The sequence below is a fragment of the Rhineura floridana genome, chromosome 2 (assembly GCF_030035675.1).
Source record: "Rhineura floridana isolate rRhiFlo1 chromosome 2, rRhiFlo1.hap2, whole genome shotgun sequence".
Lineage (NCBI taxonomy): Eukaryota > Metazoa > Chordata > Lepidosauria > Squamata > Rhineuridae > Rhineura > Rhineura floridana.
The window spans coordinates 239,863,092-239,890,950 of NC_084481.1; the positions used below are offsets into that span (position 1 = coordinate 239,863,092).

The window sequence follows — 27,859 nt, forward strand, 5'->3', positions numbered from 1 at the left end:
TATGTGCCTTAAGAAGAAATCTTGTTAATCTTGTTAGCTTTGTTATCTGTAATAAATACTTAATTTGGTTTACCAAAGGCCTGATCCTTGGCTGGGGTTTCACAGACCAGAAGGGAGGGTAAGGTAATGACCAAGGCTGAAGGGGAACTGTAACAAATGGTGGCAGCGGTGAAGAGAATAACAATACCAGTATTCAGAGTCTCTGGGAATACTAGTATTGGGACGTGACTGGTGGTTGCCTAGCAGGGGGATCTGTTGAGATCTGTGCTAGAGCGGATAGGTAAACCATAAGAGAGTGCGGTCCGGACTGGTGGAGTCCCTGGTGGTGCCTAGTGACAGGCAGTAGCCATGCGCAGGTAGGAACCTGACAGGGAGAGCCAGGGAAGGCTGTCACATGTGGTGGCAGTAGCGGTGGGATACGAACAACAGAGAATCCAGATACGAATACTAGAGAATCCAGAACAGTGGTGTGGCAAACAGAAATAACAAAACAAGATTACTTGTGAGAGTGACTGGCAAAGAGTGTGTGGCAAAGAGTTAGTGAACTCAAACACCATGGCTGAATATATAAAAATGAAAAGAGAGGAGCTGGTGGAGAAGTGCATAACATTCAATTTACCTCACGAGGGTAAAGGGGTAGATGAATTGAGGGTAGCACTTATAGGATTTGCAACTGCCCAGCAAAAACAACCTGTCAGGGAAGAGACCCCAGAAGGATACTTAAGCAATCCCGCTTATATAGAGTACTTGAGAGAGAAGTTAAGATGGGAGGCTGAGGAAAAAGACAAGCAGAGGGAGTTGGAAGCTGAGAGATTGAGGATGGAAGCTGATGGGAAAGACAAGCAGAGGGAGTTGGAAGCTGAGAGATTGAGGATGGAAGGTGCAGAGAAGGAAAAACAGGGAGTTGGAAATTGAGAGAATGGGATTGGGGTTTGAGGAGAGGGAGAAGCAACGAGCATTGGATGCTGAATTACAAGTAGAAAAGTTAAAATTTGATAGAGAGAAATTTCACTCTGAGGAGACAAGGAAAGACAGAGATGGAGCAAAAATAAAAATTACTCCAAAGGACTTTGCTGTGTATGAGCCTGGTCAAGATCCTCAAATTTACCTCAGCACCTTTGAAAAAGCAGCTCAGTTGTGGGGGCTACCTGAAGATAAATACATGCAGTATTTATCAAACCTGATTAAAGGGGAATTGGCTGAGGTATACCAATATTTCCCCTCAGACAGGCCCGTCACCTATGCTGAATTCAAAGAAGCAGTGTTTAAAAGATTCAGACTGGGGCCTGATCATTTTAGAAAGCTTTTCAGAAACTGCCAGATACAGACAGGGAGGTCTTTCATGGAGCTGGGGGCAAAACTGATGGACATATTTGGGAAATGGCTGACAAGTGCAAAAGCTCAGTCTGTGGAGGAGGTGAAAAACCTCATGATATTGGATCAATTATACCATCAGTTACCACCAGAAATAAGGCTCCTGGTAAAAGACCGTTCCCCTACATCGGTGCAGGAGGCCGCAGAGATGGCGGATCACTTTGCCTCCAACAGAACTGGCTGGGTGGGGAAACCACAAAGAGATTTTAAAGCTAGACCAAATAACAATGGCAGAAGGGATGTGGTACCACAGCGAGTGTGTCCTCCAGTAAAATCTGAAGGGCACAGGACACCCCAGAGTGGATCTGTGTACCCTAAAAGTGAGGAGAAATTATGCTACAAATGTGGTAGACCAGGGCACCTACGTTTTCAATGTGAGGTTGCCAACCCCATTAGTAATCCTGCTCAGACAAGGGCAGTGAAAACAGAGCCCAAGGCTTTAGAAACAGCGAAAAAGGTTCAGTTCTGCCAGATAAACTGGACAGAAGTAACAGACCTTGATTCAAGTCTGAGAGAGGAAGTGAGTGTACAAGGGGCAAATTATTGGGCATTGCTTGATACTGGTGCCGCTCAGACATTACTGAGGCCAGATTTAATAAAATCTGAGGTAATATTACCTCAGGAAACTGTGACTATCCAAGGAGTGAGGGGTCAACCAGAAAGTTTGCCTGTGGCCCTGGTGGAAATGACTTGGAGAGGCCGAGAGGGCCGATATAAAGTAGGCATTAATGCCCAGCAACAAGAACCAGTAATACTGGGAAGAGATGTAATGGGAGCCCAAGGAAAGATATATGTAGTGACCAGACAGCAAATTAGCAGAGAAAAAGAAGCCATATTAAGGGGGGCTGAAACAAACAGGGTGGAATCTGTTAACCAGCCTCAGGTCACCATAGCAACCACTAGCAGGCCTGCTGAAGGAGACAAACTGTATCAGCTGGTCTCTGGAGAAGAGGCAGAGCATTCAGGGAAGAGCTGCATAAAGATATCAGTTTGAATCAAATAAAGGAACAAGCTCTGACCCAACAGATTCCTTTCACTGACAAACTGAGGAATCAAGTTGTGTGTGAGAATGGGATTTTATATAGACTGTGGATGCCTGCTGAGAGAAAGGATGAATGTGAACCAGTGAAACAAATGATGGAAGTGGTGAAAGAGAATCTCAGTCAAGCTCAGCAGAAGCAAAGTTACTGGTATGACAGAACAGCCAGGGAACGTGTGTATGATGTGGGAGATATGGCTATGGCGTTCATACCCAGGAAACATGACAAATTACAGGCTAACTGGGAAGGACCATATACCATCAGAGAAAGGCTTGACACAGTGACGTATGTAATCACCACAGACCAATTAAACAAAAGCAAAGTGGTTCATGTAAATATGTTGAAGCCTTACCATACCAGGGATGTACAGGTGTTGCAAGTTACCTTATTCCCTGAGGGAAGTGGGCCTGAACTTCCAGATTTGGTACAGGAAAGCAAAGACAAAGGAGGGGTAGATCAAGTGGAATGGTCAGAGGAGGTGAAGGAGGAAGTAAAAGAAGAGATTCTGAGAGTTTTGAAAACCTATAGGAATCTCTTTAGCAACAAACCTGGCCGAACCAGTATAGTTATACATTCCATTGATACTGGAGATCATGCCCCAATCAGATCTGTTCTGTACCGTGTGAATGGGAAAGTTTTGAATGAGATCAAAAGGGAGGTGGAAGATATGCTGGAATTAGGAGTGATCAGGGAATCCATCAGTCCCTGGGCCTCACGTATTGTCCTGGTTCCGAAAAAAGATGGAACGACCAGGTTTTGCATTGATTATCGGCTAATCAATAAAATTACTGTCCCAGATGCGTATCCTATGCCTAGGGTAGACGCAATGTTAGAGTTATTGGGGGCAGCAACCATTATCTCTACACTAGATCTCTGTAAAGGATTTTGGCAAATGGAACTAGACGAGCAATCCAGAGCCAAAACTGCCTTCAGTACACCAGATGGGTTATATGAGTTTGTGACCTTACCCATGGGACTAAGGAACTCACCAAGTTCATTTCAGAGGCTAATCAATACTGTGTTGCGAGGCATGTCAGATTTTGCAGTGGCCTATATCGATGACGTGGCCATTTTTAGCAAGTCGGTGCCTGAGCATGTCCAACACCTGACAACATTATTGGAGGCCTTAAGAAAAGCAGGCCTCACAATAAAAGCTAAGAAATGCCAGTTTGGACTAAAGGAAGTAATCTATTTAGGACATAAGGTGGGGAGTGGGAAAATCACCCCCTTATGGAGCAAGGTGGAGGCAATACAAGCGTGGCCGATCCCCTTAACCAAAAAACAAGTAAGGGCATTTCTGGGTGTGACTGGATTTTATAGGAAGTTTGTGAGAAATTTTGGGGAAATAGCAACCCCCTTGCATGAATTAACAAAGAAGAAGTGTTCTGAGCGTGTGGTATGGACGGATGAATGTCAGAAGGCTTTTGATCTACTGAAGCAAGCCTTGTGCCAAGGACCCATATTAATAGCACCAGACTATGAGAAACCATTAATCGTGGCTACAGATGCGTCGGACCTCGCGCGGGAGTCGTCTTGCTACAGGAGAGAGAAGGCACCAGACATCCAGTGGCATACCTGAGTCGCAAGCTGACGCCGAGGGAGAAAAACTATTCGTCGGTCCAAAAGGAGTGCCTAGCGGTCGTGTGGGGACTGAGCAAGTTGCGCCCATACGTGTGGGGACAAAGATTCACAGTGACTACAGATCATCGGGCCTTGTTATGGTTGCAGACTATGAAAAACCATAACACTATGCTGCAGAGGTGGTCCTGGGCCCTACAGGACTATCAAGTGGACTTACAGTTCATAAAAGGCAAGGACAATGTACTGGCCGATGGACTTTCCAGGCAAATGGCTGGGACTGCAGTGACGTGACCAGACGGAGGAACAAAGAAAGACATTTTCCCCATAGAGACTTTTATTTGTTAACGCGACGTATAAATCCTGGAACAGGAATAATACTCTGCCGTTGTTTTAAGGGGGGGAAATGTGATGTTCCTATATTAATGTATATATGGTAAGTGTTGGTTGTTTAGAAGATACATGGTAAGTGGAGTGAAAGAGGAGGGGGAGTGAATGGGCAGTAGAATGCTAGATGATTGGCTGAGTGTTTAAAATGGCTGAACGTATAAAAGGAAGAGTGAGAGTGGAATCTGGGGGTGGATGAGGTGAAACTGAGTGGGTTGCTTGGTGGGGTTTAGAGAGTTGTTTGCCAGGAGAGAGTGGAGAAGGAGGGGGGCGGAGTTCGGATTAGTATTGAGTAAAACCATATGCTTATGTGCCTTAAGAAGAAATCTTGTTAATCTTGTTAGCTTTGTTATTTGTAATAAATACTTAATTTGGTTTACCAAAGGCCTGATCCTTGGCTGGGGTTTCACAGACCAGAAGGGAGGGTAAGGTAATGACCAAGGCTGAAGGGGAACTGTAACAAATGGTGGCAGCGGTGAAGAGAATAACAATACCAGTATTCAGAGTCTCTGGGAATACTAGTATTGGGACGTTACTGGTGGTTGCCTAGCAAGGGGATCTGTTGAGATCTGTGCTAGAGCGGATAGGTAAACCATAAGAGAGTGCGGTCCGGACTGGTGGAGTCCCTGGTGGTGCCTAGTGACAGGCAGTAGCCACGCACAGGTAGGAACCTGACAGGGAGAGCCAGGGAAGGGCGTCACAGTTGCCCTACAGCACCGTCTGTTGATGGTCTCTGTCAACAGGCAACCCCCACTTTTTATTTAAATATTTGGCTTCCTGGCTTGTTTTGTTCTGTATTTTAATCTATATCCCTAGTCTGTGGACTGCATCCAACTGAGTAGACCCACTGAAAGGACTTAAGCTAGGCATGGCCACTAATTTCTACTGTGGGTATGGCTAACTCTTGCTAAAACCCAGTATTTCTAATTTAAATTGTGATTTTAAATAGCTGCCATTTTATCTGCTTGTGTCTCAGGAGGAGTCTTGTGCTCAGGTCCTGCTTGTGGGCTTCCCCCCGTTGGGGCATCTGGTTGGCCACTGTGAGGACAGGATGCCCCCTTTGGCCTGATCCACCAGCAGCAGGGCTCTGTCCTTATGGAATTTCATTGTTGTTTGCTGCCTTGGGCATTTTTGTTGAAAAGTTTGAATCTAAGTGTAGCAAAACAAACAAATAAGCCCACCCCACAGCCAACTCTGTACGAAGTGTGGCGGTTGGACAGAGGCAGATTGCTGCGTTCATCCACAGCCGTGTGTGTGTGAGAGAGAGAGTGAGTGAGAGAGTGAGTGAGTGTGAGAGAGTGTGTGTGTGTGAGAGAGAGTGAGAGATAGAGAGAACTTGGGCTGGAGAAGGTGCCAAGAGATGTTTCCTGCAACAAAGACAGAGTAGGAGAATATCCTCCTTTCTTCTGGTGTGGATCCACAGCCCTGTCCCCCTCTAGCTCACAGTCAACATACCTGCCAAAACATCTGAGCCTCTTGTTGGCTCAGAAAGAAATCAGACTAAGCCGCTTCAGGAGTGTAAATTTAACAGACGTCTAGGGCTGTGGGAATATTGGAAGCATCAAAAATACACCCAGAAAAACCATCCTGGCTGTTTCTGAAGCTTCTAGAGCTCCCACAGCCCTAGACTTCTGCCCTCAGCTGGCCACACCTCCCTTCCCCCCTGCTGACTTCAGACCTTTTGGGACCACCAATCACTGTCTCTGCCTGAGCCACCAGCAAAGTGTTCTGAGAAAACTGCCTGAAGGTGAATTTTTAAAAAATGCATTCGATTTGCTCCCACTATGTTTTACACTTAAAAGGGGCGGGGCTTGACTAGTGTCATGTGCCCCCATTTTCAGAAAAGAGAGGTGGAGACACAGTGGAACTGGCACAACAGTGAGTGTTCCTCTTCCCTTGATCCAGTCACACAGGCTACAGCTGAGATATCACTGTCAATTTAACTTCAAAAAACTCAAGACCTTTTCGTTTTTGCAGCAAATATTTATTTAAATCCATCTCATCCACCAAACAATATATACTGCTCATTACGAGAGACAGTTGATTTGTATTAAGGCAACATTTACATCAATGTTTTAGTTACAGGAACTGGATTATTTCCCCTTTGATTTTGTTAACTATCTTTTGGTGTGCAATTTGTGATGCTTGCAGTGAAAAACAAAACCTGAACTAAACTCAAGAAGTCCCCAGGAAAATAAATAATTTACTCATAATATGAGTATTCTTATAATGCCTATCAGGTGTCCAAAGTGGTCCTCACCCCTAGCTAAGTCATCCTTATATCTGGCCTAATATTACACCACCTGATGCATTCAGTTCAGAAGCTTCCATAGGATAATGTCCCACCTTTTTCTTCCAAAGATTTTTCAAACCCTCCTGTAGTGTGTTTGGGGTGCTTCAAACCCTACAACTATATATAGTTGAACTTTCCTGTCCAGCAAAGCACCACAAGAAGCTCCGAGCACAGTTTTGGGTCAGAGGAAAGTCCTCCACCCAAGCCTCAGCAAACAGACCAAGCAATTGTCATCTTCCAGGCTTTCTGGAGTGGAAAAGACCAAACATTTCAGTCATATCTCAGCTGGTAGAGAAAGAGATGTTTTCATAGCAAAACCAACATTCTTGCCTCTAGCTTCTCCCAGATGTTGAGTTTCATCAGTGCTATGGAAACAGGAGAAACTCTACATGTATTCAGGATTATTTAAATCTATCATTAATTTATTAATTTTTAAATTTATATCCTGCCCTTCCTCCTAAAAGGAGCCAAACAAAAGCACTAAAAGCACTTAAAAACATCTCAAAAACAAAATTGAAGGAGGGTGTGTGCCAAAAACCACTCACGAATTTTATTTTTTATTGACCCACCTCTCACAGTCTCAAGCTGGATAGAATCTGCAGCTGCCATCCCCACACTGGAACTTCTTCTGGGTGTTTTCACCAGGCCCCTTTGGGGAGCCCCCCCCGAGCTCTTTGTCAATCTGGCATTAACGACATGGCAGCAAATGAACACTGAGGAAGAAGAAAGGAGCAGCTTCCAGAGGGAAAAGTGGGAGCCCTGAAGAATTATCTTCCCACAGGGAAAATAGCACAACATCCCTGCAGAGCAGGGATGGAAGATGCATTTGCAGTGGCTGTTGGGGGAACTGGTATGGAAAACAGTGCTCTAGGGAGCAGAGGGCGGCGATGGTGGCGACAGAGGGAGGGCTTGCTTACGCGTGTGCAGCAGGGAACGCGGCAGCTGCACTGCTGGAGGAGAAGTGAGATGCACAGAGACACAGATCCTCAAAGCACAAGGCATGGGGGCGGGGGCAGCAGCCGTCAGCGGGAGCTTGCTGGGCTGCCCTCTTCTGTGAGGGTTTTGAAATCCATGGACAGCGCCAGCTCCTCGGCCAAGGGGGGCCTCTGCCACTCCTCCCGGGTCAGGATGTAGCCCACAACTGTCCCAAAAGCAACCAGCAGCAGGCCCAAGACATTGGCAAGGACTCCTTCGGGCGCAAAGGAACTGTAGGTGTCACTGCAAGAGCAGGAAGGGCAAGATTAGCACAGACACTTTCTCTCTGCCCCACCAATTTCGTTTCTTTGATTTATTTGCTTAAAAGTATTTCTAAAACACTTCAAAAATCTCTAAGCGGTGTACACACTGCGTACAATATAAAAGCAATATCTAGATCCATCCCAGTCTGATTTCTGACCAAGTTTTGGCACCAGAACAGCCGTGGTGGCCCTGACTGATGACCTGTATCAGGAGAGGGACGGGGCAATGCGACCCTGTTCATTCTTCTTGACCTCTTAGTGGCTCTTGACGCAATTGACCAGGATGACCTTCTGGAGCGACTGAAGGAGGTGGGAGTTAGAGGTACTGTATGGCAATAGTTCCACTCCTACCTGAAGGGCTGCTACCAGAGAGTAGCACTAGGAGATTGTTACTCGGCTCCGTGGCTTTTGGCCTGAGGGGTCCCACAAGGGTCCATCCTGTCTCCTATGCTATTTAACATCTCTATGAAACTGTTGGGAGCCATCATCCTGGGGTTGGAGCATCAGTATGCCGATGACACGCAGCTCTCTCTCTCCATTCCATCTGAATTAGGAGAGGCTGTGAAGGTGTTGGACAGGTGTCTGGAAGCAGTGATGGGCTGGATGGTGGGCAACAAACTGACCCTGATCCTGACCCAACCCTCCCCACTGAGGTGCGTCTGTCTCCATCATTACAGACTTTCAGGAGGAATTTGAAAACATTCCTGTTTACTCAGGCATTTGATGGCTGAAGAGGACTCTTCCTGGCCCCTGAAGATCACTGACGAAATAAGATTTTTAACTGTGTTTTAGAACATTTTTGTGTTTTGGAATGTTTTTAACTTTTTTTAGTATGTTTTTTCTATTTCTTGCAAAAAGAAGATGTACTGCTGGAAGAGCGACTGCTAACAAGTGATGGGTTGCACCTTACAAGGACTTGGAAGAATGATTTTGTCCACATCATGGACAACTTCATTAGGAGGGCTTTAAACTGAATTCTACAGGTGAGGGAGATGTAAACTTGGGGGTAACAACTGACAAAGGATTATGCACAGTAACGGGACTGGAGGGAACAACTCTAATGGGGTCCAGTAATCGTCTTCAAAAAAATGTAGGAAGGAAACCACATGGTCTTCAATGCCTGTATACAAATGCCCAGAGTACGGGAAACAAACAGGACGAACTTGAACTCTTAATACAGGAGAGTAAATGGGACTTGATAGGTATAACTGAAGCTTGGTGGGACGACTCCCATGGCTGGAATACAGAAATTGAAGGAGATAACTTGTTCAAAAAGAACGGAAGGAATAGAAAGGGAGGCAGAGTCACACTATATGTTAAAAATATATATCCCTGCACAGAAATATATATCCCTGCACAGAAATACAGGAGGATGAGCTTGGTAGCTCCACTGAGAGTATCTGAATTAAAATAAATGGGGCAAGGAATAAAAGGAACATGGTGGCTGGAGTCTACTACTGACCACCCAATCAAGGAGAAGACGAAGATGAAACTTTTGAAAGAAAATTTGCCAACGTTTCAAGGAGGCATGATGTAGTAGTCATAGGGGACTTCAATTACCCCAATATCTGTTGGGAGACAAATTCTGCCAAACACAGCCCCTCCAAGAAATTCCTGATGTGTTGGAGATAACTTTCTCCTACAGAAAGTGGAGGAACCAACTAGAGGATCGCTATCCTTGATTTGATTCTGACCACCAGAGATGACTTGGTGGATGAAGTGGAAGTTATAGGAACTCTGGAGGAAAATGACCATGCTATACTTGAGTTCTTGATTGTAAAGGAAGCAAAAGCTGAGAGTAGCAATACGCGTACCCTGGACTTCAGGAAAGCCAATGTTAATGAACTCAGAACAATGGTAAATAAGGTTCCATGGCAAATAGCCCTAATGTGAAAAGGAGTCCAAGATGGGTGGGAGTTTCTAAAACAGGAAACTCTTAAGGCACAATGGAAAACAATTCCATCAAGGAAAAAAGGGGGAAGACAGCAGAAGAAACCAATGTGGCTTCACAGAAAGCTCAGAGATGACCTGAAAACAAAAAAGGACACATACCGGAAGTGGAAAGAAGGCCAGGCCACAAAGGAAGAGTACAGGCAGGTATCACGGAATTGCAGGGATGGTGTCAGGAAGGCTAAAGCTGAGAATGAGCTGAGGCTAGCGAGGGATGCTAAAAGCAACAAAAAAGCTTTCTTCAGGTACAAGAATACTAAAAGACAAGAGAAAAGAAATGGTGGCACAGCAACTCAACGAGGATGGCAAAACGATTGTTGTTGTTATGTGCCTTCAAGATGATTACGATTTATGGCGACCTTATGAATCAGTGACCTCCAAAAGGATCTGTCATGAACCACCCTGTTCAGATCTTGTAAGTTCAGGTCTGTGGCTTCCTTTATGGAATCAATTCATCTCTTGTTTGGTCTTCCTCTTTTTCTACTCCCATCTGTTTTTCCCAGCATTATTGTCTTTTCTAGTGAATCATGTCTTCTCATGATGTGTCCAAAGTATGATAACCTCAGTTTCATCATTTTAGCTTCTAGTGATAGTTCTGGTTTAATTTGTTCTAACACCCAATTATTTGTCTTTTTGCAGTCCATGGTATGCACAAAGCTCTCCTCCAACACTACATTTCAAATGAGTTGATTACAATGAGATAACAGATAACAAAGGAGTTGATTGCAAAATGATAACAGATGACAAAAAAAAAAAAGGCAGAAGTGCTCAATTCCTACTTTGGCTCAGTCATCTCCCAAGAGGGTTTATGACCATCCTGGGAAACTTGAAGTTGAAGGAGCAGGATTGCAGCTTGAAATGGATAGACAAATGGTCAAGGAATACCTAATCACTCTGAATGAGTTCAAATCTGTAGGACCCAATGAACTACATTCTAGAGTATTGAAGGAACTGGCTGAAGAACTCTGGGAGCCAATGTCTATTCTCTCTGCAAAACCGTGGAGGATGGAGAATGGAGAGAGAGAGAGTTCCTACTTCTGCTGCCTTCCACCCCTTTTCCTTGATGGAATTGTTTGCCATTGTGCTGTTAGGATTTCCTCTTTTAGAAACTCCCATCCATCTTGGACTCCTTTTCTTATTCGGGTAGTTGGGCCTTGAACCTTACTTACAATTGTTCTGAGTTTATCAATATCGGCTTTCCTGGAGTCCAGGGTACAGGTATGGCCACTCTCAGTTTTTGCTTCTTTTAAGATCAAGAACTCTAGTATAGCGTGGTCACTTTTCCCCAGAATTTTCATAACTGCCACTTCATTCACCAAGTCATCTCTGTTTGTTAGAGTCAAGTCAAGCATAGCCAATTTTCCAGGTGCTTCCTCCACTTTCTGTAGGAGGAAATTATCTCCAACACAAGTCAGAAATTTCTTGGAGGGGACATATTTGGCAGAATTTGTCTCCCAACAGATATTGGGGTAATTGAAGTCCCCCATTACTACTACATCATGCCTTCTTGAAACATTGGCAATTTGCTTTCCAAAAGTTTCATCCTCATCGTGTTTGGGTGGTCAGTAGTGGACTCCTACTACCATGTTCCTTTTATTTCTTGCCCCATTTATTTTAATCCAGATCCAGTTATTATGCATATATGGCACACTTAATGCTTTTTGGTGGCCTTAGTCCTTGGACTTAAACATTTATTACCAGTACTACTTTCTGTTGGCCATGGCCAGTGAGTTAGCTACATCAGACTATATAGCTAATTACATCAGACTATATCAGACTGTATAAGGCCATCTATCACTATACATTTCTTTATAAGTACAATGTAAACAGTACATACTTTCTCCATAGAGCAAGCAATACATTTCTGTAGCTTATCCAGCAACTGATATATTTCTATGTTCAGAAAGTGATAGAAGTATCTATAGTCAAATTTTATGTCACTCAGCCTCCATCTTCTCCAGCAGCAAGCAGTATTATTATTTATTAGATTTATTAGTTGCATGATATCCAAAGGTCCCCAAGCGACTTACACAATGTTCAAACCAAACAAATAAAACAGACCATAAAAACATAACAGTAAACAACAAAACAATAGCAATACCACCACCGCACACACAGCCACAGGAAGGTTTGGCAGCATATTAGAACATATCAGAACAGTATTTCTTCTGGCCTGGAGGTACTGGTGATCTTGTTGTTTAACTCACCTCCTCTTATTTATTTATTTTATAGTCTGTGTTGGAATTGCTTTTTAATATGTTTTTAACCTTTTTTTCAAGATGTCTTGAAAGCTTTTTTAAAAAAATGTTTTTAAATATGTTTTGTTTTAATGTATTTTAAAGTCTGTTTTTATGATGTTTTAAAGTGTTTTTAGTGCTTTTGTTTGCCACCCTGGGCTCCTGCTGGGAGGAAGGGCAGGATATAAATCGAATACTAAATATATTATTTTATTTATTTATTTATTAGATTTATACCCCGCTTTTCCTCCTAGTAGGAGCCCAGGCATGGGTGAAAGACTGGGTAGATGTCTCATTTCCCTCGGAATTTCTCACTCTTATCCCTAAGGCCATCTCTGAAGTCTCACACTTATCTCAATCTCACTTGAGACAGCACTTGCTGAGAACACCTGGCAGGATGTGCCATATATGGTATGCAACTGGCACGGCTCCTAGATTTCAGGTTCAGCATTGTTGTCTGTAAGGAGGGGGCATGAGGACAGGAAAATGTAGCCTTCTGAATCCAAGAGGATTGACGACACTAAGGGAGACCATCATACCCAGGGCTTAACATAACTTTTCTATGGATGCTTAGAGGAGAAACCATACAGAATGCACGAAACACATGTGGAGAGCCCATAACACTAGCTTATCAGCTACTATCTAAGATGCACCTCAAGAGTTGCAGACCATACAGCTGTTAAACAAGATCATAGCCTTGAAGCACTCCTATAAAAGGAGGAGCATTTGTATAGCAAATTACCTCTGCTTCTTAAGCCTAGTCAAAGAAAGCTGATGTTGACATCTGCCTCTCACAAGGGTGAAATGATTCCATTTCTTTCTGGATAAGAGATAGAAATGTACTGACATGGAAATGTAACTAACTTGTATAGTTCTAATTTATAAGTCTGAACTAACTGAATATCATACTTTTAGATATTTTAAGAGAGCCAGTGTGTTGTAGTGGTTAAGGTGCTGGACTACGACCTGGGAGACCAGGGTTTGAATCACCACACAACCATGAAGCGCACTGGGTGCAGTCACTGCCTCTCAGCCTCATGAAAACCCTATTCATAGGGTCGCCATAAGTCGGAATCGACTTGAAGGCAGTACATACACACAGATATTTTAAATGTAGACTGCAATGTATAGTGATGGTGATATGTTATTCCAAGCTACAAGCCTGATATGTGACTTCTAACATATGTGATTATGATTCATGAATGAGAGATATATGGGCTTAAGCCTATACTGAAGGTGTACCTATAGGAATGTCACCTATCTACACACATTGTAACATACTTTGATTTGATTCTGACTCAGTGGCTAAAGCTACTATATGCATTACTAGTAGAGATATTTAATGTTTAAAGAACAAATATTATAAGAATTATAAAGATAATCTGCTGTTGAACTCCCAATTATTTTTCCTGATATCTGATATATGTAAGAACCCTCAATCCTATGCATTCATAAGAAAGAGGCCATGCAGGCAGTTTCAAGATGTTGCTGAACTAAGGCTCCCATCAGCTCAAGCAAGTGTGGCCAAAGGCCAGGGCTGATAGGAGTTATAGTTCAGCAGCAAATGGAGGGCCAAAGGTTCCCTGCACCTGTCTAAGACTAATCATCATCAGATCATTTCTGCAGATGTGCCACGACAACTGGTCTTTGGACACCTCGTCTGCTGGCCAGGCACGCTCAGAATCTCATTTAGCATCCGAACCGGGAGGAGGGAGACAGCGCTCAGTTCCTACGACAGCCAAGCATTAGGAACTGGACAAATTCCTATACTGGAGCAGCACTTTGGCCATTTTGCAATACTTTGGTTTGAGTCCTTTAACTGATCTGCCTCCCTTGCCATTTATACTCTGTCACTCACTTCTACTTATAGCGCAGCATTTTGGATTTACCAGAAAGAAAGCCAGCACAGAAAGAACAATCAAGCAGTTATTTCAACACAAGTGCCCCTCCCTTACTTTATTTTGAAGAGCAGGACCTCGAGGATGCCCAGCAGGGCGGTGGCGATGGACAGGATGAGGATGGCGGCTCCGAAGAAGACGTGCTGGGGCTTGTATCTGCTGCGGAGTGAGAACGATGCGCCGGGGAAGAGGAAGAAGCACAAGCCAAGCAGCCACTGGGAGGGAGGGAGAGAGAGAGAGAGGCAGCGGCCCACCTCCAAGGAGCTCCCCTCCCCGGAGCCCAACCTCCCTGCCTGCAGCCCTTACCTAAAGCACCAGGAGACAAGGAGCTGCTACCTGCTGCTCACCCTAAGCCCAGGTTTAGCAGGGAAGGGTCTCCCTCCCAACGACGCAGTTCCTAGCCCCACATCCTGAAGGGATCTTTCCCCTTTCAGGAGCTGCTGGGAACTGATCCCCGAAAAAGTACGAGCAGAGAAGGGCAAAGGCCACAAGGTCCAACTTAAAGAGGGTTCAGAATCCCTGCTCAAAGAGAAACACCCCCACCTCCACCACCGCCCTGATGTGTTGCCACTTAAACCTACCTCCGAAGGGGGGCGCGGCAGGGGGCAGCCACAAGGGACCCGGGTGTGTGAGCTGCCAGCTGTGCTCTCGGTACGTCTCACGTGGAAGCTTTGACTCCTGGGAGCCCAGCCAAGGCCCAGGCTCCTAGACACCCTAGACGTGCCTGGGAGTGTCCAGAACTCCACAGAAGCCCTATGTCCTCTTTGCAGTGTGAATGGAGCCCTCCCAGGCATAACTCGCCCCCCCCCCAGTGCAAGTGAGCCAAAGGCTGCTCGCTGGGATGGAAATGGGTGCAGGAAGGTCTGACCCTCTCAGGCTCCCTCATGTAGCAAGGGTGTCCTTCTCCCCTTGTGTCAAGACCCACAGACCTGTGAGCAACTCAAGCCCCTCCCCACAGCCCCTGATGTGGGGTGAGCTCTGAGCAATCTCAGGAGTCCCAATGCAAAATGGGTCACTGGAATCATCCAGAATCCTCCCCTTCAGGCTGCTCTCTGGGGCACAGGTATGTTCTGAAAGAAGGCCAGGCCGACTTTAGCATGCTTCCCCGCCTCACCTGTATGAAGTAGAAGCCGAAAGCCAGGATGCCACACCAGCTGTGCACGCTGTACATGTCCGGAAAGCCCTGCTTCTTGTGGTACTGGAAAATGGCAACCAGGCCTGGAGGGACAAGGAGTGGCCTCAGGGAACCCCTTGGCTCTCCTCACCCCCACCCCACCCCGGCCATTAACCTGCAGCAAAACAGCTGTAGAGAGAGGCACCCTCCTGCCTAGGGAAGAGGCAAATGAGCGAAACTGAAGGCGGTGACCGGGCAAAGGCCCTGCCAGCAACAGCGCAGGGAGGAATGCCAGGCGCTTGTGGCCTATCCCCCCTCCCTTACTGAGGGCCAGGGAAGGCTCAGCCCTCTGCGTCAGCCTGATGCCCCCTGGTTCTTCTGGGGGATGCCCTTTATGGCTGGCAGGGGTCAGGGTCAGAACATGGGGCAGACACCACCATGCCCCCCCATGGCTCACCAACTAGCGCAATGACGAGCGCAAGGGCATGGAGGAGCCCATGCAGGATCTTGGTGGAGCGCTTGCTCTCGTTCCTGAAGACCCGATAGACCAGGAGGGCTGCAAGAGAAGAGGAAGGCGCATCAGGTGTGTGGCTGGCTGAGGGGAGGCCTGGCTCCTTCCCTACCTCTGCCAGGAACTGCACCGAGAAGAGAAGTGGGAGGGACTAAGTAAATTGGTCTCGGCAGATCTCTTGCTGAATGGCTCGGATGTGCCTCCCCCTTTCTAAACCTGGAGGGGAAGGGTACCCCGGATTTGAACTTGCAACCCCCTGCATAAATGGCTCCCTGCAGGAGGCCTCCCCCGCCCCTCCTGTGAGTGGATCTTGGGGTTGGGGGGAAGAAGACATATGCTCCCCCCCATGTGTCCAGTTGCCATCTGTTGCTACTGCTGCAACACCTGGAGGGGAGTTAAGAATTTAAGAGCCTAAGAACAGCTTGGCTGCTGGATCAGGCCACAGGGGGGTATCTAGTCCAGCATCCTGTTGTTCTCACAGTGGCCAAGCAGCTGCCCTGTTGGGAAGCCCACAAGCAGGACCTGAGTGCAAAGAGCACTCTCCCCGTCTGCCCCGCGGCTTCCAGCACCTGGAATCTGGAAGCAGGTGGCCTCCGACTACAGAGACAGAGCCCAGCCATCGTGGCTAGCAGAGAGAACTGCTTCAAGGGGCTTGCAATGCAGGTGGAGCGCCCTTTCTTCTGCCCTGCACAACTGTTTTTGGATGAGCATGTGGAATATTCCCCCAGACTCCTGCTTCCCAGTCCTGCACTGAGGGCCACTGGAGTGTGTGGCTGTGGCCCTTTGCAATGCCTGTCCGACCCCTCCTTTAAGCTGTTAGGCAGAACCTCCTCCCCTCCTTGGTGGGCCTTGGACTATTGCCCCAGGAGGGCGGTGTGCAGCTCTCATCCTGCCCACGGGGGTGCTATGGGGAGCTTCTATTTTGTGCTCCACAACAGTAATTGTGAGGAACATAAACGGAGTCCCTCACTCCCTGCCTGGAGAGATGCCTGCAGGAGGATGGCCACAGAGGGGCTGTTGCTGGCTGCAAGGGGGCCAGCTGGGGGGCTGGCAGAGTCAGGATGCTGCAGCATCGCTCTGGGTGTTGTGCATGTGGTGAAGGGGGGGAGTGTCCCATTCACCATGAGTTCACTGGCGCCCTTGGGGAGGGGATGCACACAGGTAGGCAGTGGTGGCAGCAGAGTCCTGATTGGGGGGCTTTGGTGATGTTTCCAGGGACTGCTCTGTTTATATACATCATTTTGGGGTCTCCTTTGTTGCCAGTTCTCTTCTCCCCTCGCCCCTGAGCGGGTAGGATGTGGCGGCTGTTCTCCTGGTGGTGCAGCAGCATCTCTGGTCGATGTGTAACTGCTGCACAGACTACAGCTCCCATCAGCCCTACTGTAGGATGCCCCTGTGGCTCATGGGAGCACAGTCATGCTGGCTGGGGCTGATGGGAGTTGCAGTCCAAAGCACCTGGGGGCACCAGGTTGGAGAAAGGCTAGTGGGCAGGGCGCTCTGTTAGATTTCAGCCTATGAAAGCTCATGCCACTAACAAAAGGAGTTATTCTTTCTTCCCCTAAACCAGGTGTTTTATTGGCCAAAATCCCCACCTTTGGGGTTCTGCATTACAAAACACCAATATAAATTATAACTGAGCTTCAATAAATATTGTAAAATATTTTAATGTGGAAAAAGGACAGCCGTAAAAGTTGGAAAAGGGGGGAAGGCTCTATCAAACATCTGGGATTCTAAGAACATCATCAGCCCCAGCACGTGTCTTGATCACACAGGCTAGCTACCATCATACCTGGACCCAATTTTGGTCCCCTGGCTGGGGAGAGCAATGCGTGTCTGTGCCTCTTTCGGGGGAGGGGGGCATCCTGGTCAGCCCACCTCCCCAAACTGAGAGGGCTCACTGATGTCCTCACCATCCCCTTGCAGGAAGACCATCCCAATGACCATGCACAGCGGGTGGACGTTGAACTGCAATTTTGAGTTCTCCCACGCGATGCCTCCCTGGTAGTGGCCCATCCAGGCCCCTGTCATGGTGATCACAGCGAGGCCCAGGATCTGTGAAGCGGCCATCGCGTAGGTGAGGCCTCCTGGGCTCGGGGGCCTCCGGGCAGGGGAATCCTCCATGCTGAACTCAGTGGGGCGACTCCCCACCCAGCAGAGTCTGGGGCTGCCAATAAAGAACAAAAGGTGTCAAAAGATGTGTGTGAGAGGGGAGGCGGTCTGCGTTATATGGGCCCAGGACGGTTTGGGGTGGCCTCTGCGAATTGTGAAGGGTCTGGGAACTGGGGCCAGGGGGAGAAGGGCCACCCTCATTGCCCCGCTGGGAGCAGCGCCTTGCAGACACGGGGCTCATCTGTTATTTCTGGAGACCCCACAATTTTAGTGGCAAAAGAGTGGATCAGTACTCTGTGAGCCATGGTTGAGGAGGCGCACCCCAGTCCAATGGTGTTGGGCCACAACCACTGGGCAGGCTGCCTGGGGCCCCTGCCCCATCTGTTTCGTGGCTCCCCAAGGCATTCAGAGGAAGACGTGTCCCAGGTGTCAGAAGAGGAAGCTGGCGTGGCGTGGCGTGGCTCGTCCACATCCTCCCTAGGAGGCAGAGGACCCAAGCAGTTGCATCCACTACAAGCAGGGTCAGGGCAGCTCCATCTCTAGTACTAGGAACCTCAGGCCTCACCTTCTCCAACCTGGTGCCCTCCAGGAGAAGAGCACCCATCACCCCCTCTCCCATTAGTCCTGCCCAGCAGAAATGCTGGGCGGGGCTGATGGGAGTTCAAAATATCTGGAGGGCGCCAGGGTGTAGGAGGCTGCTCAAGCCACGCCCCCCAGCACCCCCTTCCAATCTGCCATTCAAGCCTTGCCTGCACTTTCCCTCCTCAATGCAGTATAAACATCCACAGAGCCCTCCTCTTCAAAGCCAGCAAAGCCCTCATAAAGACACAAAGAGGATGCACTTTGGCTGCCTCCCTCCCATCTAAGCAAGAGCTGCTAAACTTGAGAGAAGGAGTGCAAAGCCTGCTGCTGGCTCTCGAATCTCCCAGTGTGCATGGTGTGGGGCAGAATGCGGGAAAGGCAGCCTCCTCCTCCTCCTCGAGGGGGTCAGGACGGAGAGGCACCTGAGGCCCTCGCAGCCCATGCAGCCTCTCAGGGCCTTTCACACACTGCGCAGCAGCACAGCAGAAGTGAATTGGCCACCGGGAGCCACAGCCAATTGCAGCACCCTGAGGGGGAGACCCAAAGGAGGACGCACATGTGCTGATACAAGCCCATCGTATTTACACTTTGCAAAGAAAAAGTGTGTGGAAACTGCCCTAAGAGAACCTAGAAACTGCATGTGGTGTTCAGCCCAACCCACCTGCACAAGGTATTCCCATAGCTTCCATCAGCCTTCCTGAACCTGGTGCCCTCCAGATGTTTTGGACCATCAACCCCTGCTCACACAGCCATGCCCGCTAGCGCTGAGGAGAACTGGAGCGCAAAGCAGTGGGAGGGCATCAGCATGGGGAATAGTGGCTGGCTCACACGAAGGTATCTGGAGGGCTACACTAAGGTGCAGCCCAGGTTGGAAGTTGAGATCATCCTGTTGGGTCCCCGGCTCAGCCCAGCACTCCCTTGGGAAAAGGCTGGGCAGGAGAAATTGGCTCAAAAATAAGTATACTCGGTGCAAAATGTCACACTTGAAATATTCTCTCAGGTACGTATATTCCTGGGCAGAGTTCTCAGAAGGGCACCCTCTGTCCCCAGAAGTGGGAAGTGACTACTGGTGAAATTTCCAGTGAGGAAGCAAGGATCCACGCTGCAGCCCTCTTCTAGCACCTCTGCCCAAAGGTGCTTTCTTGACAGGAAGAAATTTGGCAAAACGAGGCATCGCTAAAAATCAGGGAGGAAAACGTTTAGGCATGATGGGGGTTGGATGTGGTTATGGATAAAACCTCTGCCCCACATTTATTGATGTATAAGAGGTGGAGAGAGGCAGCCCATAATATCTCAGAGATGCCTGACGGACTGCCTCCTAGCAACTGCACTGCGTTGCCACGTTTTGATTTCTCATGTCCCTTTGTGAGGGACGCCACTGCCCTGAAGGCTGCGCGTGACACAGCCCAGAGACGGGTGTAAACCAATTGTCTTAATCCAGTTTACCGTTATGATCTAATAATGTCTGCAGCTCTGGCCAAGAATCGATGCATGTGCAATTCACTGACAAAGACCACACCTCAGCTTCTGGTATCAGTGCTTCTGTGGTACACCATCCACTCCCCAACCATATCTCCCCTCCAAAAATGAGTGACCACCTCTGGCTCCCAGGCCATGGCTGACATGAAAAACCAATGGACCCACCCCTCCACAGCCCCCTCTTGAAGCTACTGGACTGATTTCACACAGGGCGTGGCCATTGAAAGCCAACCTTTTGTGGTGGTTTCAGGGCCAGGCCCACCCTCACTTGCCTATTATGAAGGGAACTCGCAATGGGCCCACAAGACAGAGGGGTAAACAAGAGCCCAGTCCCCAACCCACCCACTTGCCTGCCCCCTACGCAGCGAGGCACATCTAAGTAAGCTACAGGGGAGGAAAACATTCCCAATGGTAGGAAAGAGCCAGAAGATGCCCAGGGACCCTCTGGGGTCTCTTTTCTCGCAGAGGCTGGACAGCTGGACTGGCTGAGCACCACCACCACCACTTCGGCTATGGTAGGCCCTATCAGGGCAAACCCTCCGCAGTGGAGCTTCAAGGTAAGAAGAAGTCACCAGAACTAGTTGTGTGAGGTGCCTAAACTCAGGACTCCCAGTTGTCTCTTGTTAAACTGAGGAGACACACAATCTTTCACGGAAGCAGCTCTGGCGTGCCACTCTGTCAGCGGCAGGAGAGGAGACCTTCGGTTTTCTTTTTCTTTCTTTCTTTCTTTCTTTCTTTCTTTCTTTCTTTCTTTCTTTCTTTCTTTCTTTCTTTCCAGGGGAGGGGGAATAAATTACTGCTGTCTCACAGCACCACACCTCCCACATTCTTTGCTGCCGTCATGGCCAGGAGGTGCCTGCCCATTTCCCTCAGGAGCAGGTTTGCAGACATGCTGTGTTCGTCTCAAGGCTAGACAAAGCACAGCCTTGTCTGGAGGCTTCCCTGCCTAAGGGCAGACATAACCCCTTCCCTACCCCCCACCCCACCCCAAATATTGTTGGCCTTTGAGGAGCTGGTGGTGGAGGGCTGGTGGTCCTCTGATGTCTAGCATTAGCAAGCACAGCACAGACACCTCCCACCCCCAGCCAGCCATGTTGGGAGAATTATCCACCTCCCACCCACCCCTCCTGGGCGGCACGTTCCACTTGCCACATTGCTTCCGTCAGAGGGGATGGAAAGTCACCCTCCTGCTTGTGCAAAGTCATAGAAATGGCAGCTGGGGAGCCTCTGTTCCTGGCTGTTGCCTCCCCCACAAACTGTGCCCCTCCATGTGCTCTACCTTGGCATCTCACGCCTTGCCTGTAGAGTTGCCGTCGGCCACAGGATGAAATGCAGCTCAGGATGAGCTCGGGAGGCAGAAGGGCAGAGCAAGGGAAGCCATGCCTCCCCTACGAAAGATCCTTCCCCCCTGCCACCGCATCCTTTCCCTCTTAGGGCTCCATCCTCATAAAACAGAGAGACATTGTCCCTAGAAGGAAGCCACAACAGGGCTAGCTGTTCACGTGGCAAAACAGGCAATCTGGAGAGTCTTCAAAGGCAGGGAAATTTCTCTTCAGATGCAGACCAAACATTAGTGACATCCTCCGTGGATTTTTCCCCCTATGCATTTTGGAGTCTACAGAATCATTAAAACATTAGTTTTCATTGAGGTTAATTCCACCTTCTTGCTTTAGAGCTGGCCTTGCCCCAGAGAAAGAGGAAAAAGGGGTTGTCTTTAGGTTGCGGGCAGGAGCCATTTTTCTTGTTCCTGTCATCTTTAAAACTGGACTCCAATGCAGACTAGAGAGAAGTTGTTTTGATATTTTTATCCCAGGCAAAGCAAAGTATCGCTCAGTAAACACTGTCTTGTGGTTGACTCATTGTGTTGCAGGTGGAAACTTGGAAAAGTATAGAATAATAGGGCTCCATCTCAGAAATGGGGTAAATGGAGGATTTCCAACCCGGTGCTTGTCTTGCAATGCTGTTGGAGGAAAGAGAGGGAATTTGCAGGCAGGAAGAGAGAATGCCTATCATAGAATCATAGAATAGTAGAGTTGGAAAGGGCCTGTAAGGCCATTACGTCCAACCTCCTGCTCAATGCAGGAATCCAAATCAAAGCATTCCCGACAGATGGCTGTCCAGCTGCCTCTTGAAGGCCTCCAGTGTCGGAGAGCCCACTACCTCTTTAGGTCATTGGTTCCATTGTCGTATGGCTCTAACAGTTAGGAAGTTTTTTCTGATGTTCAGTCGAAATCTGGCTTCCTGGAACTTAAGCCCATTATTCCATGTCCTGCACTCTGGGACGATCGAGAAGAGATCCCAGCCCTCTTCTGTGTGACAACCTTTCATGGGCCTGAAGAATGCTAGCATATCTCCCCTCAGTCTCTCTTCTCCAGGCCAAAAATGCCCAGTTCTTTGAATCTCTCCTCATAGGGCTTTGTTTCCAGTCCCCTGATCATCCTTATTGCCCTCCTCTGAACCTCTTCCACTTTGTCTGCATCCTTCTTGAAATGCAGAGACCAGAACTGGACGCACTTCTCAAGATGACACCTAACCAGTGCTGAATAGAAGGAAACTAATACTTCATGCAATCTGGAAACTATACTTCTGTTAATGCAGCCTAAAACAGCATTTGCCTTTTTTGCAGCCACATCAGATTGTTGGCTCGTATTCAGCTTGTGATCAACAACAGTTCCAAGATCCTTCTCGCATGTTGTATTGCTGAGCCATGTATCCCCCATCTTATAACTGTGCATTTGGTTTCTTTTACCTAGATGTAGAACTTTGCATTTACCCCTATTGAATGTCATTCTGTTGTTTTCAGCCCAATGCTCCAGCCTATCAAGGTCCCTTTGAATTTTGTTTCTGTCTTCCATAGTATTAGCTGTGCCCCCCAGTTTTGTATCATCTGCAAATTTGATAAGCATGTACCTCCTCATCCAAGTTGTTAATAAAAATGTTGAAGAGCACTAGGCTCAGGGCCGAGCCCTGTGGTACCGCACTCATTAATTCCACCCAGTTTGAGAAAGAACAATTGATAAGCACTCTTGGAGTACAATTCTGAAGCTAACTGTGGATCCACCTGATAGCTGTTCCATCCAGCCCACATTTAGCTAGCTTGCTAATCAGAATATCATGGGGCACTTTGTTAAAAACTTTGCTGAAGTCGAGATATATTATGTCCACAGCATCCCCACAGTCTATAAGGAAGAGTGCCCGATCAAAGAACGAGATAAGATTAGCTTGGCAGGATTTGTTCTTCATAAATCCATGTTGGCTCCTAGTAATCACTGCATTGCTTTCAAGGTGCTTACAGACTGACTGCTTCATAATCTGCTCCAGAATTTTTCCAGGGATTGTTTTTAGGCTGACTGGTCTGTAGTTCCCTAGTTCCTCCTTCTTGCCCTTTTTGAAGATAGGGACAACATTAGCTCTCCTCCAGTCATGCAGCACTTCACCAGTCCTCTATGATTTTGCAAAGATAATAGACAGAGGTCCTGAGAGTTTTTCAGCCAGTTCCTTCAATACTCTAGGATGTAGTTTATCTGGCCCTGCTGATTTGAACTCGTTCAAAGTGATTAGGTATTCCTTGACTGTTTGTCTATCAATCTCAAGGTCCAATCCTGCCCCTTCTACTTCATGTTTCCTGGGAGGGTCATAGGCCCTTTTTTGGGAGAAGACTAAGCCAAAGTAGGAATTGAGCACTTCTGCCTTTTCTTTGTCATCTGTTACCATTTTGCCATCCTCATTGAGTAGCTGTGCCACCGTTTCTTTTCTCTGTCTTTTACTATGGATGTACCTGAAGAAAGCTTTTTTGTTGCGTTTAGCACCCCTCGCTAGCCTCAGCTCATTCTCAGCTTTAGCCTTCCTGACACCATCCCTACAATTCAGTGCTACCTGTCTGTACTCTTCCTTTGTGGCCTGGCCTTCTTTCCACTTCCGGTATATGTCCTTTTTTGTTTTCAGGTCATCTCAAAGCTTTTTGTGAACTCCCACCATCTTGGACTCCTTTTCTCATTATGGTCGCTTGCCTAGTATCGCTTCGCCTACAAATGCTTCCCCAGGCCTCTTTATACTGGATTACCCACCCAGCCCTGATAGGAAGAAAACAGCAGAGGCATTTACCAGGGCGAAGCAGTGGGTGTGCAAATCCCTTTCCCATTAGGGCTCCCCTGCAAATGTCCATTCCCCACACTCAAAAGGGATACGGACACACACACACACACACACACACACACGAGTCTTGCCGCGGGAATGTTCTTAAAGGTACAGGCACTCTGGGAGTCTCTAGCCAGGCGGGTCCAGCAACTGGGATGTCGCCACAGAGCGCACATTCCCTTTTCCACTACTAGCCCCAAAGACCTAGTGCAGCAGGGCTGGGAGGATACTCCCCAGTTTTAAAGGACACTGCCAAATGCTTGGGGGGGGGCTTGGGCTTCCTTCGTAGTGCTGATTTCCCCTAAGCTCAGTGCCATCTCATCTAGCTCCATCCCCCGCTCTGCTAACTCCCAGGTTTTATACAAGAAGGCAACGCTGTCAATGGTGAGGGGTGTATTTATGGTTTGGATGAACCTTGAATCCTGAGCTAAACTGGTCCACTGGAAAGATCTGGTGCTCTTGCAAGGCAAAGCAGGTGTGTCCAAGCATGTTTCAAAGTTGACTATCTCTGGGGTTCAGCAGTTCCAGAGAACATGGGCAGGCTCATACTGCCTGTCTCTTTAAAATTTCGCCAAGGTTGCCTGGGAGGGGGATGCAGTTAGGTGGCTGATGGCTCCAGTTTCCAGTCAAGGCACTCTCCTCACTACTTCCAATCAAAGTGCTTTTGGGAGGGATATAGAAGGAAGATATCAGTTTCTGGCAATTGAGCAAAAAACAAAAAGGAAAGTCTCAGACTATTTTTCATGTGGCTAGTCTTCTGAAATGTTTCAGGTTATGAAATGTTGGGGGCATTTCTGCAATATGTGCATATGTTATTTTCAAATGAATTGCCCCCAAAGCCACCGCAGTGAGCAGATCACTTTCCTATACATCTCACTTTACAGACTTCCTTTACACACACACACCCTGGACTGATTTGCAAATTCCAACAAATTATGCAAAGAAATAAAATAGCTACAGATGTCCCTTTAAAAAATGAAACTATAATGGCACCTAGTACAAATACCCCGGCACCAATTTGACTGAAATTTAGCAAGTGTTATCCACTCAGAAGAAACTACCAGGCCTTCAAATTTCATCTATTTCTTTCACAAAGTAAAAAAGTTACAGGTGTTTGCTAATTTGCCCATTATAGCCAATGGGGCCATGCAGTTTCTCAGATCATGCCTGAGGAAGTCCGAGCCAAAATGGGATCAGACCCAAATCTTGTCTTCTGTGTGCACTTGTTAATCTCCTATATTTCTGCCTAATTATTTTCCCCAAAAGTCTGTTCTGCCATGCAAGCGAGTGCAACCAGACAGAGCCACGAGAGCAAAGACTTACACGGTCCTGGAATCTCAGCTCCACGTCCTGAGCGGGAAAAAGCTGCGCTGCTTCCAGCACAGAGATCCTTTGCCAAGCAAAGTAATGAGGCTCAAGTCTCCTGAGATGACGACGAACCTTCTCCTCCACTTCTGCGGCCAATGAGCGATGGGGCCACCCTCCTGCCACTCTCATTTAGCCAGCACTGGGGACACTTGAAGCAAAACTGATGATGAACCTCTGAAGGCAGGACAGCCTCAGATGCAGCATCAGACGGGGGTGGGTGTGTTTTTCTGTTCTCTGCCCAGACTGGGCCCCCACCCACCACCCCCTGCCATCCCTGCTGTCCAAACAGACTGCCATATTGGCTTCCCGGCAAACCTCTCCCTTTCCTTGCCTTCAGCCACCGTTATTCTGAGTCCGGCATGTGAATCCTCGGAGAATTTACAGCAGTTCAGCCAACGGCACCCTGAGGACTGGCATAAAGAAAGGGGTGTGTGCGTGCCTGCCACGCAGTGCCTTGCGGGTGGTGAGGCTGTTGTATATCATGAACAGAGCTGTGAAGGGCCGAACCGTCTCCGGCAGCGCCTTCCAGTGGGCAGGGCAACCGCCACCCCGGGCCCCCCTCGGCTAGCATGACGCACCTTTCCTGTCCTCTCCAAGGCAGGACGTGACAAAAGGCCAAAGAAAACACACCGAGCGCGGGAGACAGCGCCGCGCCGCGCTGGAGTTGGGTAGCTGTAGACCTTACGGGGCGGGGACTCTAGGGCTGGCCATGCCCCAACTTTCCCTGCCAGTGGCTGCCCCAGAGAGCCGCCCTGGCCCCAAATGGGCACGTCACTCCCTCCGGCATTTGACTGAAGGCTCGGCCCTACTTTCCAGGCTTGATCCGGGCTGCACAACTTTAAGTATCCGCCAGAACGGAGGATTCCTTCCTAGGCAACCCGACAGGCATGTTGTCGCCTTTGTCGCTTCAGGAGAGGTTGCGCTGCATTCCAGCTTCACGCGCCTCTAAGGAAGGGCTGCATCCCTGGATGCGCCGTTGAAGATGAAGCCGGCTCGGCACAGGCCCGGCAGCCCACCAAGGTCCGGCTTGGACTTCGGGCGGGGTCCTTGCAGCAGAGCAGGAGGGCCGGCCTGCAAGGGGCCCGGGCCGGAGGAACCCTCGTGGTCTTGCCGCAGGGGGCTCTTGCTGCAGTGCCACCGTCCCCCCTCACCCGCCCTGACACTGTCGCCAGCGCCCTGGTCGCTTGACTGGCCGACAGATCCTGCGTTGGTTCAGGGAAAGGTCGCCCAGCCAAGCCCAGGCGGCCACTCTCCGTGAAGCCCGTGCAACCGGACTTGGGAGCCCCGCCCCGCCCCCGCTTGCCAACTGATGAGCAGTTGGGGACCGGGCAGGCTCCCTCCTCCGTCCCCCGTAGGTGAGGGCAGCGGGCTGGGCCTCTCCGCGAAGGGAGCCGCCGGGCGCGGTGCAAGGGGAGCCCGTGGGGGAGGATCCATTGACTCGGGATGAATCTCCCCTCCGCCCAGCTGGTTTCCTCCAAGGAGCTGCTCCCCCCCCCGGCACACGCTCCACGACTGGCAGGTGGGGGCGCCTCTCCCGCCCTGGCTTGGCTGCTGAAGGGCCCCCTCGCCCCCGGCCATGAAGGCGAGCCTCACCTGGCGGGCACCGCCTGCTGCTGCTGCTTCCTCTTCCTCCCGCTGCTCTGCCGGCGGCGTCAAGGCTCCTTTGCGCTTCCTTCAACGGGGAGGGTGGGGGGAAGCGACGGGCTGGCGGTGGCGGACAGCAGCTCTGTTTCTCCCCCCCCGCGACGTTGCCATATAAACTGGGGAAGCTGCGGGGCAGGGCTGGCGCGCGCGGGGGGCTCCCAGATTTTGCAGATCGGAGGGGGGAGGCGTAGAGAAAGGGGGGCTGCCCTCGGCCCCGACCCCCACACAGCAGCCCTGGAGCCAAGGTACTGCCAATGGGTGCACCTCCCCCCCCCCGATTTTTTTAAGCTGTCTTTTTAATTTGTGACATCACGTGGCGGACTTCGGCAGCAAGGACCCTCTTCCTCCCCAGCCCCCAACGCGGAGGGGGCTTGCTTGCTGCCGATGCCCTTTAGGGGGCCGGAGAGGCCCGATAGTGCCGCCCCGTCCAGTCTCTTCAGGGGTGGCCGCTTGAGGGTTCAAATCGGTCCCTTACGGAGGGAGTTGCAACATTTTTGAATGTGACTGGTTTGACCAGACCCTTCCGGACTCTCTGCGGTGTTTTTTTTCTTTCAGTATTCTATACTTTTTTCAATTAGTTGTCTTAATATGTATATTTATCCTTGTTGTTGTTGTTATGTGCCTCCAAGTCGACTGCGACTTATGGCGACCCTCTGAATGAGCTACCTCCAAGAGCATCTGTCATGAACCACCCTGTTCAGATCTTGTAAATTCAGGTCTATGGCTTCCTTTATGGACTCAATCCATCTCTTGTTTGGCTTTCCTCTTTTTATACTCCCTGCTGTTTTCCCCAGCATTATTGTCTTTTCTAGTGAATCATGTCTTCTCATGATGTGTCCAAAGTATGATAACCTCAGTTTCATCATTTTAGCTCTAGTGATAGTTCTGGTTTAATTTGTTCTAACACCCAATTATTTGTC

At 48.8% G+C, this 27,859-nt stretch overlaps 1 protein-coding gene across 6 annotated transcripts; it reads right to left on the reverse strand.

Moving 5' to 3' along the window:
• Positions 1-6,341: 6,341 nt before the first annotated feature.
• LOC133377878 (transmembrane ascorbate-dependent reductase CYB561) lies at positions 6,342-27,245 on the reverse strand. 6 transcript variants are annotated; one of them, XR_009760816.1, is made up of 8 exons: positions 25,251-25,859; positions 17,531-17,784; positions 15,567-15,665; positions 15,110-15,213; positions 14,053-14,210; positions 12,840-12,917; positions 7,242-7,890; positions 6,342-7,037 (listed from the first exon to the last, which is right to left on the reverse strand). XR_009760816.1 is itself a non-coding variant. In XM_061612669.1 (7 exons), the coding sequence occupies exons 2-7, from the start codon at positions 17,739-17,741 to the stop codon at positions 7,695-7,697; spliced, it is 846 nt and encodes a 281-aa protein (XP_061468653.1). In that variant the 5' UTR covers positions 17,742-17,784; positions 26,889-27,245; the 3' UTR covers positions 6,342-7,694. The 6 variants fall into 6 exon arrangements, 5 of the variants coding, with proteins under 5 accessions (XP_061468653.1, XP_061468656.1, XP_061468655.1 ...); XM_061612669.1 differs by lacking the exon at positions 25,251-25,859 and adding an exon at positions 26,889-27,245 and having other exon boundaries at positions 6,342-7,890; XM_061612672.1 differs by lacking the exon at positions 25,251-25,859 and adding an exon at positions 25,874-25,951 and having other exon boundaries at positions 6,342-7,890.
• Positions 27,246-27,859: the final 614 nt, after the last annotated feature.